The sequence below is a fragment of the Artibeus jamaicensis genome, unplaced genomic scaffold (genome assembly GCF_021234435.1).
Source record: "Artibeus jamaicensis isolate MK-2021 breed Jamaican fruit bat unplaced genomic scaffold, CSHL_Jam_final contig_603, whole genome shotgun sequence".
In the NCBI taxonomy this organism is placed as follows: domain Eukaryota; kingdom Metazoa; phylum Chordata; class Mammalia; order Chiroptera; family Phyllostomidae; genus Artibeus; species Artibeus jamaicensis.
This window is the reverse complement of record NW_026521904.1, coordinates 5,004,595-5,030,044: the sequence shown is the minus strand read 5'-3', so window position 1 is coordinate 5,030,044 and position 25,450 is coordinate 5,004,595. Positions and strand designations below refer to the sequence as shown.

At 33.2% G+C, this 25,450-nt stretch overlaps 1 protein-coding gene across 5 annotated transcripts in view; it reads left to right on the top strand.

Moving 5' to 3' along the window:
- ORC4 (origin recognition complex subunit 4) overlaps nucleotides 1-25,450 on the top strand; it is a 69,593-nt gene that overhangs the window by 27,282 nt on the left and 16,861 nt on the right. For 4 of the 5 annotated variants that reach the window (XM_037167685.2, XM_037167688.2, XM_037167684.2 and 1 more), the window contains 7 exons: nucleotides 6,023-6,096; nucleotides 9,181-9,257; nucleotides 9,801-9,891; nucleotides 18,206-18,281; nucleotides 18,723-18,808; nucleotides 21,496-21,544; nucleotides 24,087-24,238. In XM_037167685.2, coding sequence (XP_037023580.2) covers nucleotides 6,040-6,096; nucleotides 9,181-9,257; nucleotides 9,801-9,891; nucleotides 18,206-18,281; nucleotides 18,723-18,808; nucleotides 21,496-21,544; nucleotides 24,087-24,238 — 588 coding nt within the window. In that variant the 5' untranslated portion in view covers nucleotides 6,023-6,039. Of the gene's footprint in view, nucleotides 1-3,525; nucleotides 3,696-6,022; nucleotides 6,097-9,180; nucleotides 9,258-9,800; nucleotides 9,892-18,205; nucleotides 18,282-18,722; nucleotides 18,809-21,495; nucleotides 21,545-24,086; nucleotides 24,239-25,450 lie in introns of those variants that run through there. The other variant, XM_037167686.2, reaches the window with a different exon arrangement.

Sequence of the window (25,450 nt, the reverse complement as noted above, 5' to 3'; positions counted from 1 at the left end):
CCCCACAACAACTCCATGAACTACATAATACTTTTGTCTCAGATTTTAGTGATGAGAAAACAAGGGTTTAGGAAATGTAGTTTTCAGAGGTCACACCACAGAACTAAAAACTCAAGTCTGCGCCCAGCTGAGGACAAAACTCTTTAGGACACTTGATAATATTACCATCAATCTTAATTTTCTAGTTCTGCTTCTTGGTTTTGTCTGAATTTGTATTTATATTAAATTTGATTTACAAGTTGACTTTTTCTGGACATCTCCTTGCTTACAATTCTGATTTGAGTACTGTTCTGAACTAGTTCTCTTTTTCATCACTTGTGACTTTCTAAGAAAAAAATCAAATTTCTAGAAAATGTTGGTGTCTTCATCTTTACTTTCTTTGTTTTTTCATTTTCTGGTTTAATTTCAGACATGTTCAAAACCTTTGACCCTTATGCTTTCATATATTTACTCATAAATTTAAAATCTCTGTTGCCAGATCTGTCAGATATGCTAAAACTGGCATCCAGTAATTGCAGCTTTGAAACAAGCAGGGAGAGTAATCCAAAACCCTGCAAAATTACTGTATAAGCCAAGAAATGGAGAATTACTGGAGTATTTGTGTATAAATAAGTAAATGTATAGGGTTTTGACTAATAGATTTAATCTTCATTATAGATACTTCTCTTAATCATCTCGGTCTTAATCGAAGGCTGTATAAGTAAATTGTAGTATATGCTAGCTTAATTCCAGAAAGGAGAATATACTTATTAATCTTTTTAAAATGTTACTTGTGAGCTATCAGTCTAGGATTATAAAAAGATAGAAATGATGTTCTTTTTCTAAAGATAATTGTGACTTTACCTTATTTTGAATCACCAGACTTGTAGCTATATAAGGTTTGCAACTTGATTTAAAAGTTATTTGTAAGAATCTTTGTGTACTTTATTTCTTGTTAATATTGTGACTTCTCAAATAAAATTTTTAAACAAATTACCTATATTTTAACCATTTTGAAGTTCTTTTGATGTGACATTACCATGATCATATGCTGCATGCATTTTATGTGAATTGTAAAATAAATTACTCTGTATTCCTGTAACTTACTGTTTTTTTATACCTGACTTTTTAAATTTAGAGTGATGGCATGTAATCATTTGAAAATTTAAAATGTAGCCAGGCAATTGATTTAACCTAGCTTTTCTCTCCCCCCCCCCCACACACACACAGCTAGTTGACCACTCTGGACGTGCTCCACTGCCTAGCATTTGTTCATTTATCAAATAATGTTTTGAAAAGTAACTGTATGCCAACATTCACTTAGTTGATTTGAATGGAATGATAGCATAATTTCTTTTCAGAGTATGTGGACCAGTGGAGCAAATAGATAAGTTAGTCAGAGTTAATTATGTTACTGTGTGCTAATTAAGTCCTGTGAAAGAAATGAAGATTGCATATATCCTGAAAGTACTTTAGGGACACATAACCCTCAAACTTTTGCCAGAGTTGGAATGTATAGGGGTGTCACAGAACGTATTCCAGAGGAAATAATGTCTCAGCTTAAGGTCCAAGGTTGGAGTAAGGCAGGTACAGGGAATGGTTAATTGTTACAGGGAGAGTATCAAGAGGAGGAGGTAGTGTGTTAATCAGGGAAACTAGTCATTTTTTTAAATGAATTTGGAATTTAGAATTTGGGGGTCAGGGAAGGGTTTTATGTGAAAATGGTCTCACAAATGGGGTAAGACTTGAACACCAATAAAGAAGATGTCAGGGATTTCCAGTCAAGAAATGATCTAGAAGTGGAATAGAGGCAGCAAGTGGCAGAAGTAGTTTGAGTTGAAGTTTTTAAGGCATTATGATAGACTTGTTACTTGAGATGCTGAGATTGATTATTAGGTTCATTTGCTCTAGCAGCACATAATTTAGAGAGAATGATCTATTGGAAATTGATACTATAGCAAGTGTAGAAATTAAAGAAGTAATATCAGGGTTAATCATTCCTTGGGATTACCTATTTCACTGTTCCTTGTAATAGTATGAGTAAGTAATAGTAGCTTCTACCAGATGTTTTATGATGAAATAATAGTCACTTAGATTTATATTTGATATAAACATGAGTAATCACTTGGTCATGCATAGACATTCAGCTGGTCTTACACTTTATGTCTAGTCCTACTATTAGAGTAGTGAGTGCAATCACCATATAGAAAGCACAGTAGGAAGGAGTCCCAGGATCTGCTGGAATAATTTGAGGAAAAATTCAACCAAGCTTACTCAAATAACCTATATGCAGATTATAGACATTTAGTTGTACCACTGATCACTTTTTTGATCATTAAGCAGTTTTTTAAAACTGTAATGTTAGAATTGTCTTTTTCTTAAACTGTTTATTTTGAAATCATCATAAACACAAAAGTTGAAAAAATAGTATATGGAATACAGTTAACCTTCACCCAGCTTTTCTTAAGGGTGACATGTCATACAACTGTAGTGCTGTATTTAAACCAGGAAATTTACATTGGAACACCACTGTTAACTAGACCAGGGGTCCCTAACACCTAGGTCTCTGAGCGGAAGGGCCACAGCTGGCAGCCTGTTAGGCCTGTTAGGAACTGGGCCATGAGCAAAGCTCACCTGATCCCCTCCTCCTGTCTCCCCACCTCCCCATCCACAGTGAGCTAAAGAGCAAAGCTCACCTGAGCACCCACTCCTATGCACCAATCCCCACCCCCAGGTCTGCTTGTCCCTGGTGCCAAAAAGGTTGGGAACTGCTGAACTAGACCACAGACTTTATTTCATTTTTAGCAGTTTTTACTTACATTCGTTTTTGTTTGTCTTTGTGATTTGACCCTGTGTATAGATTTATGAGACTACTGCCACAATAAAAATATAGAACAGTCCCATCATTACAAAGAAAATCCCTCATGCAACCCCTCATAGATACATACTCACCCCTCAACCCTGTCCCTGTCTCCTAGTTGCCACAGTTCTGTTCTTCATTTCTAAATGTTTTGTTGTTTTAAGAATGTGATTTAAATGGAATCATATAAAATGTAAGTTTTTGAGATTGGTCCTTTTTTGTCTTACTAAGCATAATGCCCTTGAGTTATTGCATATATCAATAGTTACTGTACTTTTTTTTTTGCTCAGTTATGTTTCTCTGTTGTATGGATGTTTCAGAATTTCTTTAACCCCACTGGCTTTATTGTTTCCAGTTTCTTGGCTATTACAAGATAACTTCTTAGAAACATTTGTATTACAGTTTTTTGTTTGAACACAAGTTTGACTATGTTGCATGTTGACTGTATGTTTGGTTTTTTAAGAAACTCTTAGAAAAAACTTCCTCTAGTGAAAAGTTTATTTATGTCTTAGTTTTCTAATTTAATTGTCTTTATAGTTGAGTTTTGAAGATTTTTTTAATATGTAAATTCTTTGTCAAATACGTGGTTTGCAAACATTTTCTCTAAATCTGAAGCTTGTGTTTTCATCTATAAAATTAGAACTGCCTTTTAAATTATTCTTTGTTATAGAGATTTGACTTACTTGGAGAGGCAAGATGTATTAAAATTAACCATTTGACTAAGACTTAATTTACAGTCAAATTTATGAAGGTTAGAAACTAAAGGAGTCCATATGTGTCTTTCATGGATGATCCCAAATGAAGAAAAATGCCTGCTTTTAATGTCCTATGTGACCTACATTGAGGCCAGGAGACAGTTAAGTACCTGCCCCGTAACCTCAGATATTTTAATGATCTTTTCTGAGCAGTGTTTTGTGAATCTGTGAAATGGTGGTAAATGGTTTTTAATTCCAGTAATACTGTGAAATAACTAATATAGCTCAAAATAAATAAGGCATATTGCAAAAGCTATCCCCCCACTTTAAATATTTAGTCCTCTGTATCATTTAGGGAACAGTTGTTCAAGGATTTGAACCCAGTCTTCTGTAATTTCAGATGTCAACTTGTAGAACTTTTTCAAAGTGAAGAGTATTTTATTTTTATTTATTTGTTTATCTTTAGAGGGGAAGGGAAGGAGAGAGGGAGAGAAATACCAATGTATGATTGCTTCTCATGCTTCCCCTGCTGGGAACTGGCCTGAAACCCAGGCATGTGCCCTGACTGGGAATCAACCGTGATCCATTGGTTTGCAGGCCCTTGCTCAATCCACTGACCTACACCAACCAGGGCAAAGTGGAGAGTATTTTAAACCAGAGGATATTATTTTATGTTACTAAAAGGGTTTTTTTGCCACACACAACACTCATTTAAGGTAAAAAAAATTTTAAGTAACATAGAATAAAATAGAAATTAATGTAAAGATTCTCAAACACACTGCCCTGTATAGACATAAAAGACTGCTGTCTTAGGGCAGCTGAGAAAAATACTTTTCTCCTAAGAGAGAAAATTCTTAAGGGACAAGACATCAGTTGAGTACTCTTCTGGAGTTTCCAGTTTGGGAGCCTGGAGCTAGATGCCCTCTAGGGTTTTAGGCCTTGGCTACTTGTCTCATACATTAAGGGAAAGACAAATTTGCTTGCTGTCTATCTGTCAAGGGCTTGTTCAGCTGCTAGCATTTCCAAAGAAAAAGAAAGTTGCACGCATTCCAAGGCTCGTGTCTAGCTGTCAGTATGTGAAATTAACAGATATGAATGTAAAATACAGGGTTAGGCACAAATAACACCCTTTTTTATTACATAAACATCTTTTATTACAAAATCATAAGCATGTAATTCTGTAACATAACAATATTACACTCAGGTGCGCCATTTGACATTTTAGGTGAAGAGTTCAAATTGCTGTCCCTGTCATATAAGATATTCATGTACTATACCAGCCACACTCATTGGCGTTACTTCTGCTGGACCCTGTATAATATTGTCACTATGGCTGATCTTCCTTCACATTATTGAAATTTGTACCTTTTAAAATAGTTGTGTAAGTAAGTAACAATTATATATAACTAAGTGCATAATTACATAATAATTATGTATATAACCAAGTATAACTTTAGCTTAAAATCTTCGTTATATGACTCAAATGCAGTTTGATTTTGGCCAAGTTACTTAACTTTTTACATCTTCTAATATTAAAGCAGTATTGCAGTAGTACTTACTCCATAGGGTTATTTTGAGGATTAAGTGATGTAATAAATGCAAAATACTTGTAACAATTCGTGTTATATAAGTAAATACTACTTAAGCCATTATTACTTGACTAGTAAAGTACTCCAATAGAAAATCAGCACCAAGAAAATTAGATCTTTCAGCCACGGGTGTTTATCAGTGAGTATGTTACCCTGAAGGGGAATTTTAAGTTATATTTTTATTAGTATATGTATTTCTTTCATTTCAGTTATCATTGCCGACTTTGTTTTGGACATTGTGCTGAAATATTTGGAATCTTTAACTATTTTCAATTTGGTGACTCTGGTAATTAAATAGACAATTTTGTTTAACGTAGTTTGATTATGGGTAAAGAGAAGTACAGGCAGTTACGGATGTTTGCAGAAGAGGCATCTTATTTACCTACTCTCTAATGATTATGATTGATCATGAAAGCAAAGGCTTTTGGGATGGGCTGTGGAATGGATGTGGGGAGAAACATTCTATATTAAGTAAGCACATAGTTTTTGTTTTATTTTGTTTTTTTAAACATAAGGGAAGGAGGGTGAATAGTAGATTGAAGAGAAAGGTAGTAGAAGTAGTTGTCTGTAAGAGCCATATATAAAGCATGGCATGGAAGTGTCAAATAAGCCTTTACTTAGATAAAGAGCCACTGAGACATCCCCCCCCCAGTTTTATGGAAAAAATTGACATGCATCACTGTATAAATTTAAGGCATACAACATGATGGTTTAATTTACATATATTGTGAAATGATTACCACAGTAGGTTCAGCTCAGAATTTACAGTTTGAGAAATTTATTTATTTTTCATGTTTTAAAATGTGTGTTTAATTTGATTCTATAATGGTAGATTCTTAAATAATTTTTTAAGACAATAGTTTTGTATTCATACTAAACGTTTTTTTTTATTTTTTAAGGATTTCAGTTTGTTGAAATGAGCAGTCGTAAATCGAAGAATAACAGTTTAATACATGCAGAGTACATTTCACAGGTTAGTATATATTTTCATTAATCTCAGGGTTCCTTACTATGCAAAGGTCCTCAGAGAAATAGTCATCATCTTTTTAAACCCTCAATAGAGTATATGTTTATTGATTCTAGAGAGAGAGGAAGTGGAAGAGGGAGAGAGAGAAAATGTGAGAAATATCGATCAGTTGCCTCAAGTTCACAGCCTGATCTGGGGTCAAACCTGTAACCTTTTTGTGTTGGGAATGACTTGTCAACCAATTATGCCACTTGGCCAGTGCCATCTTCTCCCCTAGCACTTATGAATAATCATTCTTTCCATTCTAAGGGCAGAACATCTTATGTTTCTTCTTAATTTCATTCTTTGTAAGTCTTTGGATAGTTGGGGTCCTAAGTTAACTCACGTGTTTCTAAGTGTAAGTACCATCAGAACACTTAGGTTAAATTTATTCCTATGTTATTTAATCCTTTCGATGCTATTATAAATGAAATTGTTTTATTTTTATTTGTGTATCTAATAAAGATACATTTGCTCATATATCTTTATTTGCTAATGTATCCAAATGCAATTGCTTTTTGTATATTAATCTTGTATCATACAACCTTGCTGAACTCATTTATTTTAACAGTTTTTTAGTTTGTTCCTTAGTATTTTCTACATATAAGATCAGGTGGAAATAGTTTCATATCTTTCTTTTCAATCTGGGTGCTCTGGCTAGAACCTTTAGTGCTGTATTGAATGTAGATGGCAAGAGCAGACATTCTTGTTTTGGTTTTAATACTGGGGAAATCCATTCAGCCTTTAACCATGGATGTTAACCAAACCAGCTAACCATTATTAGCTATAGGTTTTTGTAGATACTCTTAATCACAGTGAGATTCCCTTATATTGCTAGAATGTTGAGTGTTTTTATAACAAACATTTAAATGTTTTAAATTTATTGATTGATTTTGAGAGAGAGACAGAGATTGATTTTTTTGTTCTACTTATTTATTTATCCATTCATTGGTTGATTCTTATATGTGCCGTGACCAGAGATTGAACTGCAACCTTGCGGTATCAGGACAATCTTCTAACCAACCTGGCCAGGACTATCGTGAACATTAAATACAACTGCATACTAAATTTCAAGTGCTAAGCATATATCTATACATATCTCTGTTAAGGAGTCTAGTAGGTAATGGGCACAGTATTTTCATCCTAGCTTTTCTATTTATTTGGCTTGATCAGAACTACATTATGTTTAAATTAAAAGTAAATGATGTTAGCATCCCTTTTTTAAGACCTTTCTTTATTTTTGATGGAAAATGTTTAACTGTCTTCGAAAGAAGTTTTTAACAAATGTAATTTTCATGTCCTCAAAGTGCACAAATTTATGTATAGCTTCATTGATTTCCGTACATGTATACACTTGTGTAACCTCTACCTCAGATAACTTTGGGATTTTTGCATCTCTAACTCTTTATTACAGCTTCACTTCACTTTACCCTGTTTTATATTTTATACGTAGTTGTTCCCTCTCTAATTGAATTTATTGAGGAAAGAAAAGGATTGAGGTTTCTCTTTTGATTTCTAGCAATTTTATCTAGATAGAGGAATAAAGATTATAATTAGTTGAGTCTGCATATATGTTCATTTAAGTGTTTTTACAGGTACCAGATATTATTTATCCAATATCTATATTGTGTTAGAGATAGCTGCCTTACTTAATCTGAAAAACAGGCCAGTCAGAAAAATGTTAGTGTCTTTATTTTATATATTTTAATATTTAGAAAAAGATAACTTTAAAATGCTTCTCTGGCACCAATCCTCTTTTTCTTTTCACTTCCTTTATAATGATAACTATAGATTATTTTATCCCCAGTGAATAATTTGCTTTGCTTATACTCTAGTGCATGCAAAGAGAACTCACTTATCTCTTTGGTATATGAAGAATCAGTCCTGTGCTCTCAGTCTGGGAAAAATAAATAATTTTAAAGCCTTCTTGTTTCTATTCATGGGCCTTCTAAGGTTTGTGTCCCTGGAGGACCTCTGCATTAGTAGTAGATGCTGGAAAGAAATGTCTTTGATGGTCCATCTTTTTAAAGAATGTGCTAGATTTTCTGACATGAATTTTACAGCTATGTATGAGCCCTTCATTCTATGATGACTTCAAATTTCAGCTCTTTACAAGACTTTTTTTCATAATGTATTCCAGTGATTTTTTAATTTTATAGCCTAGATGAATGTAATATCTTTCATATAATTGAGCATTTCTTATATGCTGTTACTACTTTTTTGAAGATTGTTTCTTAAATGTTCATTTCTGTCCAATATATTTGCTATGCTTTTTTTTTTCTTTTAAGGCATGGATCATGCTCTTTTAGTACTCTACATCTAATAGGTCCTCAATAACTATATGGACTTTTAAACTTATTTCCTTAGAATTTTGACCTCTTTGGCAGGTGCAGATTGGTAGGGTTTGAGCTAAGCCACTTGAGCCACATCACTATCTAGAGATTGAGGTGTGGTGCATAAGCATTACAATATTAGATTACATTATTAGATTACCTCCTGTCTTTATTCCTTAGCTGATATGTCATACAATGAAGTATTCGATCATTCACATGCATTGAAAAAGCCCTCAGGCCTGGCTGGTGTGGCTCAGTGGATTGAGCACAGGCCTGTGAAGCAAAAAGTTGCCAGTTTGATTCTCAGTCAGGGCACTTGCCTGGGTTGCAAGTCAGGTCCCCAGTGGGGACCACATGAGAGGCAACCACACATTGATGTTTCTCTCCCACTCTTTCTTCTTCCCTTCCCCTCTCTCTAAAAATAAATAAATAAAATAATTTTTTAAAAGCTCTCAAATTGCTAATGTAGCCAAAGTAAGTAATTCTTTCTCTTGTCGAAATCTTCACAACTACATTTTCATCTTTTCTTTAGAACTTAAGATAGAAAGAAATAATCTTATAACTCATGAAAATGATTCCAGAGCTTTTAAAGAAAAGTTATTTATGGAGGGTTGAATTGATTCATTATATCCTAATTCTGACTGCTATAAATATACAATCTAGTTCATTTTTTATTGCATGGAATTTTATTTATATTTATCTTCTTTATTTTCATCAGGTACAAAGAATTTTACGTGAAAGATTTTACCATCAGAGTCCACATAGCAACCTGTTTGGAGTACAAGTACAATATAAGTAAGTTTAGCTATTCCCTGGCTTGTTATGAACATACTTTACAGGTACACTTTAGGTTTTTCAGAAATTATACACAAATCTTTTCTTAATGCTAATGAACTAAAAATTTTGCTTTGGTTATGGAAGCATTGCATATCATGAAGCAAGAGATATAAATTAGTTTCAATGAGAAAGCCTTTTAACTTTTAGTATTATGTTGTTTCTATTATCTGGTATTATGGAGATCATTTTAATCTTGTACCTAATACTTGGCAGCCAGCTGTGGGATGAAAGGTCCTAAGAATTGTTACTGTTGTCTCTTATAGTCTCATAAAGACCAAGATAATTCAAACTTATTTCCTCTTGAGGTTTCTAGAGAATCAGTATTAGCCAACATTCTCTTCTGTGTACTCCGCAGGACAATTTAGAGTGTAAGGCAGGTGCCCAGAGGGAAAGAAAAAAAGAATGCCTGTCTTCTATGGATACTCAAATTTAGCTTTTAAAAAAATAATACCCAGAAATTATTCTAGCTTTTTTAATTTTGGCCTATTTATGTCATTTTAGACACCTAATTGAGCTGCTGAAAAGAACTGCTATCCATGGAGAAAGTAATTCTGTTCTCATTATTGGACCCCGAGGATCAGGAAAGACTATGGTAAAGCTGTTTATTTCTGGTATTTCTTTATTTTGATAGTCTTGTGATGATTCCTGTAGACAACACTAAAATGTGTTTCATTACTTTTATTATTTTGTTATTAACATTTTGCTTTTTGTCCTTAAATCATTGAAGACATTGCAAAGCCTTACAAAGTTAGGTTGATACATTCCAATTGAGCATATCTTTTTTTTTACCTTATTTTTCCTCACAGTAACAAATTTTTAATTGCTGTTTGTTTTATCATGGTCTTTTGTCCTTGAAGAATTAGTGATTGCCACTGGAATTGCATTTACTAAACATGTACCTTGTGCTTTTTATTTATGTTCTCTAATTTATTGTTTACTTACCCAATAAGGTAGGAATTAACCTTGTTTATAGATTAGGTATTGTCCTTGTTTATAGATTATCACACCATGCATTCTTTTTTCTCTGATCATTTATTATATATTGTTTAACCCTAACTTAACAATTTTTTCATGTGTCCATTCACATCTTCCAGATTTATCCTCTACTTTCCCTCATCATCATATTTACTTAGTTACCCCAAAAATACGCTTTTGCCTTTTTCCTCTCATCTTCTCTTTTCACATTCTTTATTCAGTATCATATGAGACAAATTATGTATGTCACATTGAAAGTATTACTGTGCTATTCTATTTTAAATAGTTGGGCTATGTAAATCTGATTTCTGCTATATTCCATACAGTAAATTTAGATTTCTCACTAACATACATTTTTATTCTATAAAAATATTTAAGATTCTGCTGTTATCACCCATTTTCAATATTGTTTGAAATACATAAATTGGGAATATAGACCTATGCATGGAAGTACTTTCTTCTTAGAGAAGAAAGTACTAGATGGGGAGGTTAATCAGAAGTATTTGGTTAATGTCACTGAAGACCACCACAGCTAACTTGTTTTGAGTTCGTATATGATTTTTCTGGGTCTGGGTGCTTGTCTAGTTTCTTCATCTAGCAATGTGGAAATTTCACAGGTTATGTAAGTGTTGGCCATAAAAACTGATACTTTGAAAATCTTCATAGTATGGAACTTAGATCTTTGTTTCAGTAAAGGATAATTTTTACCCCCCCACACACACACCTTACATTGTTATATCTGGAAAATGTATCTTCACGCTCACGCTTGAAGAACATTTTTAGATAATGCTTTAATTCTTTAAGAAGTTTCACAGTGATACTATTGTATCAATCAGTACAGAAGAAAAAGAGATAATAGGAAATCAGCACATTAGATCAATTAAACTACATCCTGAAACAAAATGGCGTTACATCAGGAAAGTTGAATTTCAGTGATTTGTACCTCAAAGTGTCAAGCCCATGAATATAACTTGAGTAGGTGACTGAATTTATTCTGAACTTCACCTTGGAAGTTTCTCACTAAAGATATGGAAAAAGTTCAGAAAAAAACCCAAAATAGAGCCACAAACAAAATACTGGCTCTATTTTGTTTTGTTTTCTGAATTTTTTCCATATCTTTAGTGAGAAACTAAAAAACTTATAACAATGAGTAACTAAATAAAAATTATAATTGTACTCCATTTCATTAGAAAATTGTCTAAAATAGATTTTTTTACCAAAAAAATTAATAAAGTGGACAGTACACAGTTACTGTGTTGATCCCTTGCCCCCCCACACACAGTTTCTCCTATTATTAGCACCTTGCCTTATTTTATGTTTCTTATGTTAAGAAACATAACATAGTATGTTTCTTACAGTCAATGAATTGCTGTTGATACATTGTCATTACATTGAGACTCACTCTTTGTGTCATACAATTTTATGGTTATTAAAGCCCATAACATATATAATGTCATATATCCACCATTTTGGTATCACACAAAGTTCACCATTCAAAAAAATTCCCTGTGGTTTACCTGTGTTCCCACCCCAGCCCCAGGCAACCACTGATTTTTTTTTTTACTGTCTCCATACTTTTGTCTTTTTCAGCATGTCATATAGTTGGAATCATACAGTATGTAGCCTTTTTATACTGTCTTCTTCCATTTAGCAATACACATTTAAAATTCCTCCATGTCGTTTCATGGCTCGACAGGTCATTTTTTTTTAAATTACTGAATAACATTGCACTGTATGAATGTACCACTCTATCCATTCACCTATTGAAGGACATCTTAGTTGGTTCTGATTTTGGGAAATTTGAATAAAACTACTCTAAACGCTTACATGCAAGATTTTATGTGGAGGTAAGTCTTCAATTTAATTGGGTAATTACATAGGAGTGCAAATTGTTACATCATATAGTAATACTGTGTTTTTAGCTTTGTAAGAACTTGCCAAACTGTCTTTCAAAGTGGTTATACCATTTCGCTTCTTACCAGCATTGAATGAGAGTTTCTGTTGCTATATATCATCACCAACATTTGGCATTGTCATTTTTAAAATTTTTAGCCATTCTTGTAGTGGTACCTTATTGCTTTTCCATTAATTAATTAATTTTTATTATTTTTTTCTATTACAATTTATCCCGCAAATACTCCCCCCCATGAAATACCACTTTGATGTCCATGGCCATGAGTCCTTTTTCCTTTTTGCTCAGAAACTTCATCCTCTACCCTCTCCAGTAGCTGTCATCCCGCTCTCTATCTCTGAGACTACCTCTGTTTTGCTTGTTAATTCAGTTTGTTAATTAGATTCCACATTTGAGTGAAAGCATATGGTATTCCTCTTTTTCTGACTGGCTTATTTCACCTAGCATGATAATCTGCAGGTCCATCCATGCTGTCGCAAAGTTCCTTTTTATGGTCAAGTAGAATTCCATTGTATAAATGTCCCATAGTTGTTTTATCTACTCATGGACTCTTGGGCTGCTTCCATATGTTGGTGATTGTAAATAACACTGCAATGAATATAGGGGTGCTTATATTCTTTCAGATTAGTGCTTTGGTTTTCTTCAGATATATTCCAAGAAGTGGGATTGCTGGGTTAAAAGGCACATTTGTTTTTTTGATTTTTTGACATACCTCTATACTGCTTTCCATTCTGCATTCAAATCAGCAGTGCAGAAGGGTTCCTCTTTTGCCACATCCTCACTGGAACTTGTTTGTTGATTTATTAAAGATAATCATTCTGACTGATGTGAGATGGTATCACACTATGGTTTCAATTTGCATTCTCTGATGATTGGTGAGATTGAGCATCTTTTCATATGTCTATTGGCCACCTATATGTCTTCATTGGAGAAGTGTCTATTCAAGTCCTTTGCCCAGTTTTTAATTGGGTTGTTTACTTTTTTGGTGTTTTTAAGTTCATCATAATTTTTGGATATTGACCCCTCCTCAGATGTATCAGCAAATATGTTATCCCATTTCAAAAGGTTTCTTTTTATTTTATTGATGGTTTCCTTTGCTGTGCAAAAACTGTTTAGTTTGATATAGTCCCATTTGTTTATTATTTCTTTTGTTTCCCTTGCCTTAGGAGATAAATCAGTAAAAATATTACTTTGAGCAATAATATTCCTTTTTCTGCGTCATCTGTCCAATTTTTCCAGCACCATTTATTGAATAAACTGTCTTTAACCCATTGTATGTACATGCTTCCCCTGTAGAATACTAAATTGACAATAAAGGTGTGGGTTTACTTCTGAACTCTATTCTTTTCCATTTTTCATGTATTTGTTTTTGTGCAAGTGCCATGCTGTTTAGATTGCTATGGCTTTATAGTGTAGTTTGATATTAGGTAGCATGATTACTCCAACTTTGTTCTTCTTTCTCAGGATTGCTGTTGCTGTGTAAGGCCTTTTGTGATTCCATATAAATTTTTAAAATATTTGTTTTCTTACTGTGAAATATGTCATTGAAATCTTGATAGGAATTGTGTTGAATCTATAGATTGCTTTGGGTAGCGTGGACATTTTAATGATTTAATTCTTTGTATCCATAAATACTGTATGTGCTTCCACTTATTTGTATCTTCAGTTTCTTCAGTGTCTTATAATTCTTTGAGTACAGGTCTTTTATATCCTTGGTTAGATTTATTCCTAGCTATTTTATTCTTTTTGAAGCAATTATGATTGTTCTCTTAATTTCTATTTCTTACATTGGTTTATGAAAATAAACTGATATCTGGATATTAATTTTGTATCCTGAATGCTAACTTCATTTATCAGTTCTAGTTCTTTCTTGTTGGAGTCTTTAGGGTTCATTATGTACAATATCATGTCATCTGCAAATAATGATAGTTTTACTTCTTTCTTTCCCATTTGGATGCCTTTTATTTTTTCTTGTCTGAGTGCTATGGCTAAGACTTCCAATAGCATTTGAATAAGAGAGGTGAAAGCAACCATCCCTGTTTTAGTTCCTGATCTTAAGGGGAACGCTTATAGTTTTTGCCTGTTGAGTATGATGCTTGCAGTAGTTTTGTGACATATAATGAATGACCTTTATTATGTTTAGGTGTGTTCCCTCTATTCCCACTTTGCTGAGAGTTTTTATCATAAGTGGGTGCTAGATTTTTTCAAATGCTTTTTCTGCATGTATTGATATGGTCATGTGTTTTTTAACCTTAATTTTGCTTATACGGTATATCATATTTATTTCACTAGGTGTAATCTGTCTATTCAGAATCTCTGATTCTTCCTTATTTAGTTTTTGAAAATTGTATGTTTCTAGAAGTTTATCCATTTTATCCAGGTTGTCCCATTTGTGGGCACATAGTTGTTCATAATATTTTCTTATAATTCTTTGTATTTTTCTGGTGTCATTTGTCATTTCTTCTCTTTCATTTCTCATTTTATTTATTTGGATCCTCTCTTTATCTTGATGAGTCTGGTTAAAGTTTTGTCTGTTGTTTATCTTTTCAAAGAACCAGCTCTTAGATTCATTGATCTCTGGTAACTTATTTTTTAAGACTCTATTTCATTTATTTCTACTCTGATCTTTCCTTCTTTCTACTCACTTTGAGCTTTGTTGTTTTGTTTTTTTTTTTCAAGTTCCTTTAACTGTAAAGTTAGATTGTTTATTTCAACTTTTTCTAGTTTCTTGAAATAGGCCTACAATACTATGAATTTCCCTCTTAGGATTGCTTTCCCAGTGTCCCACAGATTTCGATTGTTGTGTCCTCATTTTCATTTGTTTCAGGGTATCTTATAGTTTCTTCCTTGATCTCATTGTTGATTTCACTCATTCATTTCATTCAACCATGTTGTTTAGTTTCACGTCTTCATGTAGTTTTTAGTTTTCTTTTTTGTGATTGATTTCTAGTTTCATAGCATTGTGGTCAGAGAAGATGTGTGCTATGAATTGAATCTTAAGTTTATTGAGATTTGTTGTTATAGCCTATCCTTGAAAACATTCAGTGTGCTCTTGCAAAGTATGTGTATTTTGCTGCTTTGGGGTAAAATGCTCTGAAGATAACAATTAAATCCATTTGACTTAGTGTGCCATTTAAGGCCACTGCCTCCTTGTTGATTTTCTGCCTGGAAGATCTATGCATTGAAGTCAGTGGGGTGTTAAAATCCCCAACTATGACTGTATTTCTGTCGATCTTCCTTTAAGTCCATCAATATTTGCCTCACATATTTAGGAGCTCTTACGTTCAGTGCGTAAGTGTTTACTAGGGTTATACTTTGAAGTCATTTATTTAGTGTGATTTCACTGTAATATGGAAGAGTCCCCTACTTGGTATTTCATTTTGGTCCAATGTCATTTATTTCTGCTGCACTTCAATATTGAGAGGTTAGAACGCTGAGAAGCTTGTTTAACTCTGCCACTTCTGTTAATTTGCTTTGTGTGGAATTATCCTGATATAAAATAGGTAACTCTTACATAGGAATGGTCATTGATATAAATAATGTAAATTCAGATTTAAAAGTGAGATTTCAGAGTATATAAGACATTGCTCTTGACCTGTCTGAAATACAAAAATTCAAAATCTATAGTAGATTGATAAAGTTTACAGATAGTATGGTTTGTTGTATTTCAAACATTTTACTTGAAAAAATAATAAAGTTCCAAAGGACAGATTGGAGCCTGGAAAATAACTCTTATATACAGGAATTACTGTAGACAAATAAACTTGCTAGATGGTTAAGCAGATGTTTCTTCTAATTGATGTTCTATTAGCATATTGTTGAATGTTATGTTCATTAAAGTATTTGGAAATTGTAATATTAGGTATGCATAAAAATCCCTAGATACTAGGACAATTTAAGCAAACTGCTTGTACATTCATAAAATTAATTTTTAGCTACAGAGAATGTGGAAATTGGGCCCTGGCTGGTGTAGCTCAGTGGATTGAGTGCAGGACTGCGAACCAGACAGTTGCGGTACGATTCCCGGTCAGGGCACATGCCAGGGTTGCAGGCCGGTTCCCTGCAGGCCAGTTCCCAGCAGGGGATGCATGAAAGGCAACCATACATTGATGTTTCTCTCCCTCTCTCCTTCTCTTCCTCTCTAAAGATAAATAAATAAATAAAATCTTTTTTAAAAAAAGAATGTGGAAATTGGGTAGCCAAATTGGTTGTGCTATAGCTGGTGTAACATTAGTAACTAACTTTTTTAGTATATAATATAGTTTAAAATATTTGAAAAGATGACATTGTATCTATGAAAAAACTGACTTAAATTATATGATTAATTACCTAGCTAATTACACAGTAAATTTTAGCAATATACAAATTGGAACAAAAATTATTTGAAGACAAACTTGCTAATACATTTAAATTTAAATGTATTAACGGTTTCAGACCATACCCCTCCCTCGCTCCCTGTACACGCCCCCCTCCCCAATTAAAAGAGCTGTGAATTGATCTGGACAAACCATAACTTGATGCTTAAAGTAAATTCAGTGGAAAGAGTTCTCAATAAACCTGTTAAGACTCTTTATGCATATGAAAAATTAAAGTACTATTATTGACCTCATTTCTTTCTGCAAAGCATTTGAAGTGCTTTTCAATTCATCAAACTTCAAATTACTTAATAAATAAAATCAGCCAGGGATATGTAAATGTTATATAAAGAAAACATCAAGAGATAGGGGCAATAACATAGCAGATTACTAAAAAAATACTGTAGAAGCCATAATTGGAGAGCCCAAATTTGTATCATCTGGTGACTAACTCCTCTAATAAGGTCTGATTTGACCCAGAGGCAGAGAAGCTCCACCTTATCTTCTGATGGTTCTTTTTTACAATTTTGTTTATTTATTTATTTATTTTTGACAGAGGGGAAGGGAAAGAGAGGGAGAGAAACATTAATGTGTGGTTGCCTCTTGTGCACCCTGTACTGGGGACCTGGCCTGCAACCCAGGCATGTTCCCTGACTAGGAACTGAACTGGTGACCCTTTGGTTCACAGCCCCACGCTCAACCCACTGAGCTATACCAGCCGGGGCTCTTCTGATGGTTCTTCATGTAGAATGTCACATCTTAGCTGGGCCTCTATACATAGTATGACAGTTGATACTTTGAGCTTGTTCTTTTAAAGAGGACCTGGACTACCTATTCTGTGTTTTAAGGTAGAATTTCCATATGCTTAAAAACTGTACAGGTAAACAAAGAATAGCTATTATGTTTGATGTCCTGTTGTGAAACCTAACAATTTAAAATGAGGTTATTTGCTTCTTCCTATTGCACAAAGATGTTACAGTAACTGATAGAGGATAGATTGTTGAAAGTACAAATAGTATTTTGTTTACCAGTTGTCCCAGTTTGCTTCTTAAATCCTTTTGTTCTCACTAAATTTTGATGCCATCTTAAAATTTTTTTGTTGTTGTCAGTGGAGCCTGTTTTATAATAACATTTATTTTGTGATAGTGCCCTTCTGTTTTAATATTAGAAGGAATAGTTAGTTCTTCATTACCCTGCCTCTTAAAAACTTTGTCTTAATTTTATTCATTTTCAAATTTTAGAAAATGTATGCAGCATTAATATAAAGAGATGTATATTTTAATGAGTGATAAGATGTCATAGTTCAAAAATATAAAGAATATAAGTACATGGAATAGGAACCTTTAATTATAAAAATGTGAAGCTTTATAATTGGACAGTTTTAAGGTGGTTTAATGCTGAGCATACTTTTAGTAGTAATTATTATTACAGACATATTTTTAATAGTAACAATGTTTTCATTACAAGCACTAAGTTTCTGTAATAAGAACTTTCTCTTTTATACCTAGCAACTTACACAGATGAAACTAAAGAATATGCAGATTTATTTTTTTATTTTAAGTGACAATCTGGTTATATTCTTTTCCACTAGTTATAGTTTAAAAATATGGCATATCATCTTTACCTGTTATTAAATATTTTATTAACTTTTTAATATTATTTAGTTAATAAACCATGCTTTGAAAGAACTAACGGAGGTAGAAGATATGAATGAAAATGTATTACAAGTTCACCTGAATGGTAAGTATGTCATTATTTTGTAATTGGAAATGATAACAAATCATGAGCTTTTTGTACTGTGAAACTAAATTCACTTGTATGTTTTAAATTTAGATTAATAATTATATTTTAAAGTGTAGATCTGTGTTTAACAAGTTTAAATTTTGTACACTATATACAATATTTTTAGAAACTAAAACAAAAATAAAGGAGACACATAAAGACTTTTGGTTTTTCTCTCTTTTTTTAATAACACTGACTCAAAAAAAATGTTTATTTGTTCTTTGAATCTACCAAATATCTTTATTTGCTCAGTTGTAAAAGGAAATACGAACTCACAGTCTTAAATTTTTTTTCTACTTCAAAAAGCAGTAGAAAAAATTTTTGACTGGGAAATAATCTGTACTGTGTGAAATACATAGTTTATTTTAATTAAATAATTTTAAATGGGCTTTATTTCAGGACTGCTGCAGACCAATGATAAAATAGCCCTAAAGGAAATCACAAGGCAGTTAAATCTGGAAAATGTAGTTGGAGATAGAGTTTTTGTAAGTATCATTTCTGTTCTTTTATTAAATAGGCATAAAAGTAAAACCTGTGATATCATATTTTTATGCTTTTGGAAAGCTAGGGAGAATTTAGAGATTTTAAATTGGAATATGCAAGGTTCTTGTCAAAAACGTGTACTGCACTAGGATGCATTTATTCATCAAAACCTAGTTCGTGTAGATTTTATCTGAATTTGCTCCTTTATTTGTAAGATAAATAATCCAATTCTTTGTCCTTCTTTGGAGATAGATTAGTGTTTTTAAAACTACTTTAGTGGTCCATTTCTAGTCTTCTGAGTCTTGGGTAGCATGGGAATGGTAGAAAATGCACTGTATTTGAAGTTAGAAAAAGGTGGGTTTAGTTTTTGCTTTACAGCCTGGTGACCATGATTAATGAATACCTCTGCATTTCATATTCCTCATCTGTTAAATGGTCATTATCTTAAACTTCATGACACAAGAAAGCATTAAACATTATTTATGTTTTAAGAAAAGATACTTGATTGTAATAACATCCTATACAAAATATCAGTTACCTCTTACTGTTAAATTGTTTTCAAAAACTTAACCAATAACTAATTATAATAATAGCTTGGAATCTAGGACAGTGAACATCAGTAACTTAAAAAGAACTGATTAGAAATGTTTTTGAACTTTTAAAACCTTTTTACCTATCACTTGATTTATAGGGCTCAATGGAAGAATTTAAGTTTTAGCTGCCTTAATTTTTGTGATGAAACAACTTATCTTCATGCTGTTAATGCATTTGCTGTGGGCTATATATAAGCGGGCACCCCCCAAAAACCAGAATTTTTATTTTTTTAAATCGTCTGTTTAACCTCAGTCACCTTCAAAATACTCTCCATTTGATGCAGCACACCTATCGAGACATTTTTCCATCACTCAAAACAGTTTTTGAACTTGTCGGTTTGATTCCTTTTAGTGCTCCTGCTGTTTTTGTTTCGTCTCTTCCACATCTGCAAAGCGTTTCCCTTTGAGGACTTTTTTCATCAGGGAAACAAAAAATAAGTCACTTGGGGTGATATCAGGTGAATGGGGAGCGTGGGGCATGGGGATCATGGCATTTTTTAATGAAAAATTGCTGAATACTCAAGCCCAGTGGTGGGAGGTACGCTTGTAAATCACCCATCATGAAATGGGCAAACCTGTTGAAAGACTCTTAAGAAAAAAATTTACTAAAGCAAATGCTACCTCTCACAACAATACCAGCTGGTGCACTGATACAGATGGGTTCCTAGAACACTCACCTAGTGGTGGAAGCCTGTACTGCAAGGGGCCCACCCTCTAAAAGATAATTCTGGGGTGTTTTGGGGGTCCCCCCTCATACCTCCCTAGTTCATTTTCTGGTCACTAGTAGTCATGCAGTGCTGTCACTCTAATTTCTAAACTGTATTCTCTAAGACAGCAACACAGCCATAGTTGTGAAAACCTCCTCACATTTAGTAATTTATTCTTTTGTGATTATCTATAAAAACTTGAGCCAATCTTGTGTTGTCCGCAGGTTTCTGAAGTGCAAGTTCAAAATACCCCTTTTATAACTCCAGTGTTTTATCTTTTATTAGATTTTAATGTTGAAAGTAGTTGCCTACTTGGTCTAGGAGAGTTACTGTTATAGAGGCTCAGTTTGGCTTTTGGGTTTCCAACTGAAGTACATTGGTGTTTCTAACTTTCTTAAATGGACCTCTGCATTGGATGCACAGTTATTTGCCATCCTGGTCGTCAGTCAGCATTGTTACCCTAGTTGTCACATGTTACGGTAAATACCTGTAGTCTGCCTACCTTGGAAAAAGTATTCACTTGACTGAAGGTAATGATCACGAAATGTATGCAAGTTCTAAAAAACTTATGCTGTTTAATATTAGTTCTCTCAATCAGGAAACAAACAAGTGTATTTTTTTTCTTTACATCTTCTCAAATTTAAAGTTGGCTACTTCTCTAAATTAAAAAAATCTGAAGTAAATTGACTTTAATGAAAAAATATTTAACAGGGCCTTTATCCACAAGCCGGAACATCTGGATAATACATCTGCTTCCTCTGTTAATTTCCATCTAGAATATTTAAGTTGTATCCAAAAATATTTTGACTGTGCTCCAAGCAATCATAGCCAAATTTGATATGCTATATACAAATTTTATAATATGCTCTTGAATAGAGATACACTATTATAGTTTCTAATATTTGAGGTAAATTTCTTCTCCCTTTTTCTTCTGGATCTCATTTAAATGCATGTTATTTTTTTAGTGGTAGAGATTAATTTGAAACTTGCAGGAGCCTGATATGTTTGAATAGACAAAGTGCAATAGATTTCTAGTTCTCTAACTGTACTTATAATATAGCGACTCTTAAAAACTACCTTTAAAAACATTAACATTTTTATGGGTTTTATCCAGAAAATATAAAAATTTGAACATGATTTAGTAATGCCATTTTCAATGCTATGCTATTCTGCTTTTATATTTAAGTTTTAGATTATAAGCATCCTGATATTCAGCTGAAAATCTAGTTAGTGACTACAGTTTACTATAAAAAATAGAGTGTCTATGTAGTGTTTAAGAGTCAGGTATAGAGTCAGATATATAATGTCTAAGGGCCAGATAGCTCTTCTGTTCTTTATTTCACAAAACTTCTAGTTATGGTATGTTTTTTTGTTTTTGTTGTTATTCAGGGAAGCTTTGCTGAAAACCTTTCATTCATTCTGGAAGCTCTAAAAAAAGGTAAATATCAACTTATTTTACAGTCAAGGATATTTAAGTTTCTCTTTTCCCTATTATAAAAATAATATGTTTTTATTAAAAAGTTAAAAATATATAAAAGAGGATAAAATAATCATCACTGTATTCCCACCCCTGGAATAGTGATTATCCCAACTAACTTGGTTTGATGTCTTTATGTACCTGCAGTATATCATTGATGTGGATAGATAAATAATTTTTATAAGAATAAACTCAGTTTTAATATTGTGTAGCCTACATCTTTTCATTTACTAATAGCATGTTGTGAGCATGTCATATCTTTTCATGTCAGTAAATATTGAGCTGCACCATCATTTTTATAATTCTGATACATGTAAATTTATAAATTATTAACTGTAGTTAAAAATATGTTGTATCTTAATAACAACCAGCTATAGGCTTTTATTTCCGATTTTATATAATTAAGGAGATCGTCTTAGATATTTATGTAACCAAAAACAGGTGTAGAGGCTGCCTGCCTCTGTGAAAACCACCACTGGCGAGGCAGGTGCTGCTGTGAAGGAAAGTGGTTTATGTGCATGTGCTGGCCATCTGGAAGATGGGGACTCATGTCCCAAAGCCCATCTCCACCTCTCAGTGGAGGCAGAGGTTTTTTATAAGGAGGGACAGGGGGACAGAACAGAGATCGAGAAGGGGGTTGAAAAGTTCCTGCGTGCAGATGAGCACAGTCCATTTGGTAAGGCAAGTGATAGTCCAGTGCGTGTCATCCTGGTTTAGTGATCCTGGCTCTGTGGGTAAAGGTCAGCAAATCTCCTGGATCTGGGATGCCTGGAGGTTGGAGTCTGTATCATTTGAAGCTGGTTCCTAGGATTCTTATACAAACATGTTCATCTACAAGCCACATATTAGTCAGAGTCAGCACTTACAGAAACAATGTCAAAAGAATGATGAGGTGGTTTATAATTTTCCACTGTTACAGTCATGCAGATATTTCCTGGGATAAATTTCAGTTAGTAGAATTCTGGATTAAAAGGTTAATTTTGGATTACAACATTTAAAAAGAATAAATACTACCAAACTACCCTAGAAGGTCAGTTTTCTAAGCATATTTCAGAGTGCTATTTTCTTTACAATTTCAAAACCAAAGATTAATTTTTGTTTGTTTTTTTATATTTCAATAGAAAATAATTCGCTAAATTTTGGTAATTATCATTTTCTGTTTTTATTGGCCAGTTTACTGCTTCATGTATTTCCTATTGCTTTTTTGCCTTATTTTGGTGTTTAGTTTGCATTTATTTATGGGAATTATTTTTATTTTATTGATTGATTTTAGAGAGAGATAGGAGAGAAGGGGGGAGAGAAAAAGAGAGAAATAATAATTTGTGGTTCCACTTGTTTATGTATTCATTGGTTGATTTTTGTATGTGCCCTGACCAACCATCAAACCTGTAACCTTGGTGTATCAGGACAGTGCTCTAACCAACTGAACCACCTGGTCAGGGCTTCCTTATGGGTATTCTTGCACTTAATATTTCTCTTCTCTTGAATTTGGTTGGTATTTTCTACTGAACAGGATTTTAAAATATTTATGTAGTCAAAAATTTTTCTCCTGATTTTAAAGATAATTATGTTTTCATCTAATACATATACTTGTAATTAATAATTTGGCTGGAATTTATTTTGCTAAGGTGTAAAATGGAGCTCTAACCTTAGATAAGTACTTTTCCCCATCGATAAGTAATACTGTATTTTACCAGTATGAAATTTCTAATTATGTAGATCTGTTTCTCAACTTTTGAGCAATCCCTCTGAAATTCATGCCATTTAGGTTAGTGTTAAATGTTTTATTGTCAGTTGGAGTGAGTGTCCCCTTACCAGATTTTCTTTCCACTTGTTTATGCAAATAAAAAGTTTTAAACCTAAAAGCCATAGTGATTCTTTTGCTAATAAGTAAGGTAGATTCCACTGTGATGAGAAAAATGAATCCACAGATTCATGTTGAACTTTTCCCTATTGTTGCAGTCTTAAAATTGTGGTTAGAAGGCATTTAGTGGTTTTGATTGAACTTCAGTCTAACCATTATTTATTAAAAAATTATTTCTGTGGGAAGTTGTATGTAGCATTTCTACTAACCAAACAAGTCTGTCTCATTTGAAGTAATAGTTTTCTGCATAAGTTAGTGACTCTTTGTATTTAATCACAAAGTGATTTGGTCTGTTTAGGTATGAAGAGAACTTTGTAAATTTTTCGATGATAGAAGAACTATGTTTACATAATTTTTAAACAATAGTCTTCAGTATTTAAATCATTTTCTTAATTTTTCATCAGTAAACTGCTAGAGTCTAGTAATTAGACTGAAATACTTAAGGGTGTTTTATCCTGTGAATAATTTATTTTTGTTGATTAAATATACTTGCATTGGTAAGTGCCCTATCCAGGGCAGGTTATCAATATTTGTTTGTTGACTTAAGTTTTAAAAAGTGTAATGCAGTAAATAGTTTGGAAATTTAACAAAGATTGACATAACTGCTTGTTAATATCGAAGTCTTGTTTTAAACCCTAGGTGACCGGATGAGTAGTTGTCCAGTGATCTTCATATTAGATGAATTTGATCTTTTTGCTCATCATAGAAACCAAACACTTCTCTATAATCTTTTGGACATTTCTCAGTCTGCACAGACTCCAGTAGCAGTTATCGGTCTTACATGTAGATTGGTAAGTCTTTCTTTCTATTAAAAATTAACTATATCTGTAAAATTAAAGTGTAATTACCAACACAGGCACCTAGGTAGGTCATCATATTCATATTAGGCATTTTCAAACATGTTTCAGTGATGCCTGGTGCATCAGGTTGAGGAAAATAAGAAAACAGTTATCACACATGCTCATAAACTAATACATTAATCCCTCCAGTGGAACCATTGAATTAAAAAATGTGAAGCCAGATTATGCTAATAAATATAATTTCTACATTAGCATGTAAAGAGAAAATTAAAGTAATCTTATCAACATTTGATAAAAGTCACTAATTTTTTCTTTACATTTATGATTCCATATTTTGAAAATGTTTGGGATCAACTCAGAATGATACTATTTTAACTTCTTAAGTACACACCTCTGGAAATAAGGCTCATTTACTTTTTTTCTTTTCTATAATTCTTTGTCTTTTTTAGAATAGTGTAGTTTTTTTACAAAGTCACCCTTTAGCAGTGCTTTTTGTAGTGCCGATGCTTGTATGGAGTGGCTTTCTGTGTCCTACTTCCCCAGTGCTCCAGAGCTTATGATGTCTGCCCTTATAATTACCCCCCTGTACATGGTTCTCCACATATCTTATTCCTCCTTACCAAAAGCAGTATCCTGTCATAAGGGTTGAGGCATTTTTCTTCTTGCTATAAAAATCTTCCTTTGCCCTGGCTGGTGTAGCTTAGTGTGTTGAGCTCTGGCCTGTGAACCAAAGGGTCGGTCGTTCGATTCCCAGTCTAGGGCACATGTCTGGGTTGCCGCCCAGATCCCCAGTAGGGGGCGCCTGAGAGGCAACTACACATTAATGTTTCTCTCCCTCTCTACTTCCCTCCCTCTCTCTCTCAAAAAAAAAAAAATTAAATGATTCTTTAAAAAAATCTTCCTTTGGTTGGAAGTGGCAGTGGCAAATGTTATTGACCCAGGGAAGGAGCAAATAAAGGGTCAGTAGTTTCTTAGCAATGTTACCAGAGGCTCTTTTTTATTTGTTTTTTATTTCTTTTTAATGGAAATTTTTTTAAGAAAGGGATACTTTCAGAAATTTAGATTTGGGACCCCACACCCTAAATGTAGTTTTGCTCTAGACACTTACACAGATCTCCTCTGTGTTCAACTGGGATGTTCAGGCCTTACTTCCAGCCTATCTGGGAGTCACCTGAACCAAGGTACAGTCAGAGGTAGATAGTA